Source organism: Gymnoscopelus microlampas, assembly GCF_963454915.1.
Source record: "Gymnoscopelus microlampas genome assembly, chromosome: 5".
Classification (NCBI taxonomy): domain Eukaryota; kingdom Metazoa; phylum Chordata; class Actinopteri; order Myctophiformes; family Myctophidae; genus Gymnoscopelus; species Gymnoscopelus microlampas.
The window spans coordinates 50340095-50347594 of NC_139942.1; the positions used below are offsets into that span (position 1 = coordinate 50340095).

General features: G+C 37.5%; 1 protein-coding gene and 1 long non-coding RNA gene across 2 annotated transcripts in view; both read left to right on the forward strand.

Moving 5' to 3' along the window:
- The window catches only part of LOC311045860 (interferon-gamma-inducible GTPase 10-like), a 2109-nt gene extending 314 nt beyond the window's left edge, over positions 1–1795 (forward strand). The window contains exons 1-2 of the mRNA XM_084057919.1: positions 1–280; positions 816–1795. The exon at positions 1–280 is cut by the window's left edge and continues 314 nt beyond it. Of these exons, the coding sequence (XP_083914045.1) occupies positions 1–280; positions 816–1420 (885 nt within the window). The 3' untranslated portion in view covers positions 1421–1795. The remainder of the gene's footprint in view (positions 281–815) is intronic.
- The window catches only part of LOC311045741, a 252200-nt gene that overhangs the window by 238095 nt on the left and 6605 nt on the right, over positions 1–7500 (forward strand). The window lies entirely within an intron of this gene.

Consider the following 7500-nt stretch of genomic DNA (forward strand, 5'->3'; position numbering starts at 1 on the left):
AAATTGTGGGATCTCCCTGGTATTGGTACGCCTACTTTCAAAGCAGACCAATATCTTACTGATGTTAATTTTGAACGCTTTGATTTTTTCATCATTGTCGCATCAGAGCGCTTCAGAGAATGTCATGTTCAGCTGGCCAGCGAGGTTCAGACAATGAAAAAGAACTTCTACTTTTTACGCAACAAGATTGATAACAACATTGCGGCTGAGAAAAGGAGCAAGCCAGGCACATTCAACGAGGAAAAGACACTGGATACCATTCGACAAAACTGCATCAAAGGTTTGACTGTTTTACTCTTGTCAATTTCCCTTAAATTACACACATAGCACTTAAATTACAAGTACGCTTAACATTTCAAAGAGCAATTCAAACTATTTATGCAAGAATGATTACAAGAGCATATTGTGATCAAATCACTATTAGATCACAACTTGTTGGGCATTATATTTATATTTACCAAAATAAAAACTCACTTTTAGAAGTGTAAATGTATTATAAATCTATTTTTAAGGTACCACTTGAGGCTATTAAGACTATACTTTGGCTATTTTAAAAGAAACTGAACTAAACTGAAGGGAGACAAATCCAAGAAGATTGTTCTGATCAAATAATAATAATAATAATAATAATTATTATTACCCTTATCATCATTATTATTATTATTATTATATATTTAGGGCCTAGGCATAAATGAGATATGAAATCGTTCAGCCCTAATGTAAAGAGGCCTTAATATTCAGTCTTATAAATGCAATACATCAGTAATACATCAACAGTTAATTTTTAAAGTATTTGGTTTCATTTTATTCTCTAGGGCTTGAAGAAATCAATGTAGCAGCTCCTGATGTCTTTCTGATCTCCTGCTTTGACCTTGGTCTCTACGACTTCAACCGGCTTCACGGTGCCATAGACAAGGAGCTCACTAAGCAGAAGAGACATGTGCTGGTCCTAGCCCTGCCCAACATTACCAAGGAGATCAACGAGAAGAAGAAAACAGCCCTGCGGGCAGACATCTGGAAAGTGGCTTTGACATCTTATTTTGTGAATGTAGTGCCAATAGGCCTCCTATTTGATGTGAGCATTTTGCAGAAGGAGCTCGAGAAGTATTTTGCAGCTTTCGGTCTTGATAATAAGAGCCTGCAGAAAATTGCGGAGAGATCAGATGTGTCAGTGAAGGAGCTGAAGGCTGAAATGAAATACACACCAGACATGAATTTAAGTTCCACAGGGATTATAGCACGACTTAAAGCTTATGGTACAGATGTGACAAGTTTGACTATGTATCTAATCAGCGCGATCCCTATCCTGTCAGAGGCAATATCCTTTTGCACCACACGCAATCTGTTGAACAAAAGTCTGGATGACATGGCAACTGATGCCGACAATGTTCTGATGAAGGCAGTGTCTACTGCAGAGTAAAAATGCTGGCTGTCAGTGGGAAAAACAAATGTAGAGAGAATGACATAATCTGAATAATTAACACTTGTAAATGCACGAATAAAGCTTGTTGTTCGTGATTGTAACAAAATGAACAACAGGAAACACAATATGATGAAAAGCATATTAATTATTAGTTTATTCGGTTAGTAGGAGCTTTAATAACCTGTCTGTCAGTAATAACCACATTATAACTTTTTTTTACCTTTAGTTAATCAGGTGGTCCCATTGAGATTAAAACAATATATTTTTCCAAGAGAGACCTGGGCCAAGACGGCAGTAAAATACAAAGCTTTCAACTAAATGTAATACACAAACACAGGATAATACTTGCAACAGGGGCACACCAATCATGTACACTTATATGACTCAAAAGTAATTTTATTATGTTTATTTTGCTTAATTCTTTTTTGTAAAACACATGTAATTGCATTGTTGCAATGTGCACATGCCTTGCCTCATCTTGAAGGGATAAAAGAATACAACTTTTTCAGGAGAGGCTTGAGAGACCTTTACCAAGAGATCAACAAGATACAACGTTTTGAAAAAATGTGATACTCAGAACAATAAATACTGTAGCAATGTGTAACACATACACTTGTTGTAGCTTGAATTAGAAACTGCACAGCCTTGAGTCTACAATGAGTGGATATTTTGAATGTGCATAATGTTGTTGTAAATCTGTGGCGAGGCAAATTCACAGTGTATGTACCGTATAGATTTATCAGCAGACTGGGAAATAAGTTCAGAGGGAGGAATCTGGTCTTTATTCAATTGAGAGTAAAAAAAAAACTTAAAAAAAACAGCACCAACTCTCTCCAACCCATCCGATCTAGCACTAACTGCCACCTAGAAAAGTGACCAGAACAGACTTATACGTGTCTTTGTCTTCTATATATTTGCTTAAATGCGGCTTGACTCTACTTGACGATTATACTGTATATTACTGCACTAATCAATAATATTTCTGTAAACAGGACACATTCAACTTTTGTTTCTATCTGTGTGTTATTGGAATGATGACAAAATGTATATTGCTTTTTCTGTTGATAATCAATAAAATTCTCTCCAAAAGGAAACGTTCTAATTTCTCACTGTACAAAGCATCTGTCCTTGGACTAAAGGCCTTCAGTTGTTCAGTTCATAAATAATGTTATTAGCCTCAAAACGGCATCAAGTCTCAAATTTTCTATTTTGGTAAAACATTTTAACAACACAAATTGCTTATGAAACAAAACGTTTCAGATGGGGGTCCACGGCCAAATACATATTCATTTGGGGGTTCTGATGATTTTATGTTAAATGTGTCTTGTCTAACCAGCATGTGCACGTCACATGTGGGTTAGACAAGACACATTTAACACACTCTGATAACTGAAAGACCCCCAACCCACCCCTAACCATACATTTCATTTTTTAATGACTTTCATTCACATTTGAAGCAAAGTCATGTTATGTCTATTGTATGTTGTATTTAACAGTCTTGCTGTTTATATTACCGTTTGATTTTATCATGTTCTCTGCTCTGCAAAACACTTTGTAAAGTTTATTATCAGGGTGGATCCTCCACTCCTGACATCACTGAATTTTAGTTACTAAATGTTTTTCTGAATGTTGGCCAGGGGCAGATTTAGCTGTTCAAACTAATACATTCATATTAGCCTAGATCAGTTGAGACATTCTTTCCTACATTAAGAGCATACATATCTTAGCCATGTCCTCTACCTAGTCCAGGTGTTGGATAAAATCAACATTTGGGAACTAGATGATACTATTAAACGCTTTCCCCTTTTCAAACTACACAGTGATTTGAATGCATATAATACAGATGTTGCAAGCCAAGGTTTTCCATTAGCAGATTGTGACCTCTAGTGCTAGAGTAGTAAAAGTATATTTTATTTTCACAATAATTATGAAAAAAGTAGCCATAATATATTAAATACAGAGTATGGCACCATAACTGCAGGAATGATACTGAATGTCCACACAAGTGTTCTGGTCCACAGCCTTATTTAGTGAGCTCTAATACTATGCCTAATAGTTTATATACTTATTTTATGAATATATTTTTACTTCATTATCATATCTAACCTATTTGGTTTCTTTCTAGTTTCTATCATTTCACCCCCCCCCTTCTTGTATGGTAGCTTAAATGCCTGTGACAAATTCTGACAAAAAAAAGTGGAATTGATGTTATTTCCTCATAATAAAAATACATAAATATATGAATTGTATAGCCCATTTTCACTACTCACAGAGAGGAAGACTGTGTTGGGATGTTCAAAGACTTTTCTCCTCAATAGGAAGACTAACAGATCCCAGGCTTTTTTTGGTATATCAAACGGTTGGTTGTCCATGATGTCTGCCAAGAGAATGCTCTGTCTAGAGAATGTTCTGCACAGTTTGTGCAGAAATGTGCCAACTTTTGCCAACAGACTGCCAGTATGTTGTAATCTGTTGTAGTCTGTTTGGTGGAGAGTCACCTTAATGCCCAATTTTCATAAGAAGTTTTAAAACATTCTGAGTTGATTTCTTTCAATTTGAAAGTAGCCAGAATAATTTTTCTGACTTTCGGTTGGGGTCTTTCCTCACCTGGGACATCCCGGACTGACCCCTTTGCTTATATTATATTTGTGTTAATTGTGTTCAAACTAGACTCACACTCTTAGCGTTTCAGGATACAGTTCACGGATACAGGAAGCGTCGCCTCCTCCATGTAGACAATGAACAAACACAATTTTACCAATACAATAGCTCTTGGCTTGGGCATTCCTGCAATCTGCAGGCCTCTCACAACTACTTTATGGGCATTACAGATATTTGAAAATATTTGAAAACCGCAAAAAAAGGATATATTAAATATAACAATTAAATATTCAAATATGTTCTGGCACAGAATCAAATGTTTTATGGTTAACGATCAGTGTTGGAAAGTAACTTAAGTAAAGTAACGAAAAAAGTAATATAACTTTTTTTCCAGTAACGACTAATATAACTAATCTCACATAAATATTACAGTTACTATTTTCCAAAAGTAACTCGTTGCTATTTTCACGAGCCTTGGTGGTACTGTGGGCTTGAGTGTCTGGACTTTGTTTATTTTCATTCCGTGATAGTGTGTTGTTTTTGGTCAAATGGATATAAATGTCAAGTATGGTATACTGTTTTGAACAATATTAATAGGCTATTTGAAATGTCATTTTGTTAAAGCCTACAATTTTTGGTTCCCATATTCTGTCAGAAACCCTACTGTGTTGCTAAGGGAGCCTTTTTTTCCAGAATTATCGTAGTTGAACTGAAGCACTTTATAAAAACTACACATCTTGTAGGCTTCTTATGTGTGGATGTGTTATCTGTGGATTATTATTTTTATTATTATTATTATTACGGGGCCAGAGCTCAGCTCTGGACCTGTTTTATTATTGACATTATTCTGTCACTTCTTCTTCTGCCACTTTTCGCAGTTCTGGCTGAACCGTGCTGTCGCTTTTTACGAAACTCGGCCATATGGTAGATGGTCATGAAAAACGATCAAGAAATAATTCTCACACTCATTCGTCAAAAGGTGGCACTATAGCACTCAATTGAAAAATGCCAACTTTGAACAGGTACAACTCATGCCCTGTTTGACCTACAGCCATGAAACTTGGATACACATATGCGTCTCCTCATGCTGAACAACTTTCACCCTCTGACTTTTGACCTCTGACCTGTAGATCTCCCACCATTTTGAATTATATGAAAAACAGTCATTGGCTCCTAACTTCTGCATTTTTTCAATTAGAAAAAATCCACTCCTATCGTTATGTCGGCAGAGGTCCAAAGTTCAAGTGTTAAACGTTTCGTGCAGATTGCTCAAAAATCCCATGTATCCATAGGTTTTAACTATTGCAGTTTTATGACAATTATTCATCTGCCCCTAACACATACATGCAGACTCACATTTCTTTGAAACTCTGCAGAAATGTAGATGGTCATTCCAAATATCACTGAAACCAATCTTACTCCAATTGGCCAAAGGGGGGCGCTATAGCAGCTTTTTTTAATGCAAACTTTAAACAGGCATAAGTCTTGCCTCGTTTGGCCGAAAGTCGTGAAACTTGCTTACACTTGTGCCTTGACTCATGAGGAACACATGTATCACTTTGACCAGTAAGCTCCGCCCTTAGATTGTCCGCAATTTTGAGCAGTTTGAAAAATACTTGTTTATTGCAGTCCTGGCTTAACCGTGCATACGCTTTTTACGAAACTCGGCCATATGGTAGATGCTCATGAAAAACTATCAAGAAATAATTCTCACACTCATTCGTCAAAGGGTGGCGCTATAGCACTCAATTGAAAGTGCCAACTTTGAACAGGTACAACTCATGCCCTGTTTGACCTACAACCATGAAACTTCGATACAGACATGCGTCTCTTCATGCCCGACAACTTTCGTGGTCTTACTTTTGACCTCTGACCTTTAGTTCGCCCACCATTTTGAATTATATGAAAAACAGCCATTGGCTCATAACTTCTGCATTTTTTCACTTATGGAAAATCCGCCGCTTTTGTTTTGTCGGCAAAGGTCCTAAGTTCATGTGTAAAATGTTTTGTGCAGATTACTCAAAAATCCCAGGAGGAAATAGATTTTAACTATTACAGTTTTATAAAAAGTATTCATCTGCCCCTAACACATACATGCAAGATTCACATTTCTTTGAAACGTTGCAGTAATGTAGAGAGTCATTCCAAATATCACTGAAACCAATCTCACTCCAATTGGCCAAAGGGGGGCGCTATAGCAATTTTTTGAAAATGCAAACTTTAAACAGGCAAAAGTCATGCCTCGTTTGGCCGAAAGTCGTGAAACTTGCTTACACTTGTGCCTTGACTCATGAGGAACACATCTATCGCTTTGACCAGTAAGCTCCGCCCTTAGATTGTCCGCAATTTTGAGCAGTTTGAAAAACACTTAAACCCAGGATTTTTCAGCTATTTGCGTGAAACTGTATCATCCGTGTGATCTCCTTTTTCACAGTTTCTTGTCTGTTGGTCCAATGGCGTCTCCCTTAAATGAGTGCCTCACAATCTCAAGGTCGCCAGTTCAAGCCTCACTTGGTGCAGACTTCATTTAAGTTGAATTGCAAACAACATGACTGTATCAATGAATACATGTGCAAATGGTAAAGATAACCTGAAATGCTTATTTGAGAGTACGTTTTTTTCAATGTATGACATACTTCATTCTGAAAATAGCCGATCTACAATCTCAAAACTTTTCAGATAGCAACGTGTTTCTGAGCTTGTAGATCGGCTGCTTTCACTGTTTTCGGTTGCGAGGAGACATACAATTTATCTATTGGTAAATGGTTTGTGAACGAGTGATCTTAGTGTTGGCTTGGTTCATGACAGAAGGCAAGAGTTTATGATCTTCAACAGACAACATCAGCCTGGACAAAGCTATAGCACTATAGGTAGTGTTGCAGCCTATTAGTCTGAAGGTTGAGAGTTCGATTCCTGTTAATGGCAATAGGTTGAGATGTCCAATCAATCCATTCTGTTTCCATCTCTCTCTCTCATCAATCTATTCCGTTTCCATGTCTCTCTTCAATCTATTCCGTTTCCATGGCTCTCTCTCTCTCTCTCTGTCCAATCTATTCCGTTTCTCTCTCTCTCTCTCTCTCTCTCTCTCTCTCTCTCTCTCTCTCTCTCTCTCCAGTTTCCATCTCTCTCTCTCTCTCTCTCTCTCTCCAGTATCCATGTCTCTCTCTCTCGCTCGCTCGCTCGCTCGCTCTCTCTCTCTCTCCTTCCCTCCCTCTCTCTCTCCAGTTTCCATGTCTCTCTCTCTCTCTCTCTCTCTCTCTCTCTCTCTCTCTCTCTCTCTCTCTCTCTCTCTCTCTCTCTCCAGTCTCCATGTCTCTCTCCCTCTCTCTCACTCCAGTTTCCATTACTCTCTCTCTCTCTCTCCAGTTTCCATGTCTGTCTGTATGTCTCTCTCTCTCACTGGCCCCGTATTATCGCTGCTTGCAGCTATATTTATTATTATTACCCTTATCATTATTATTATTATTATTATTATG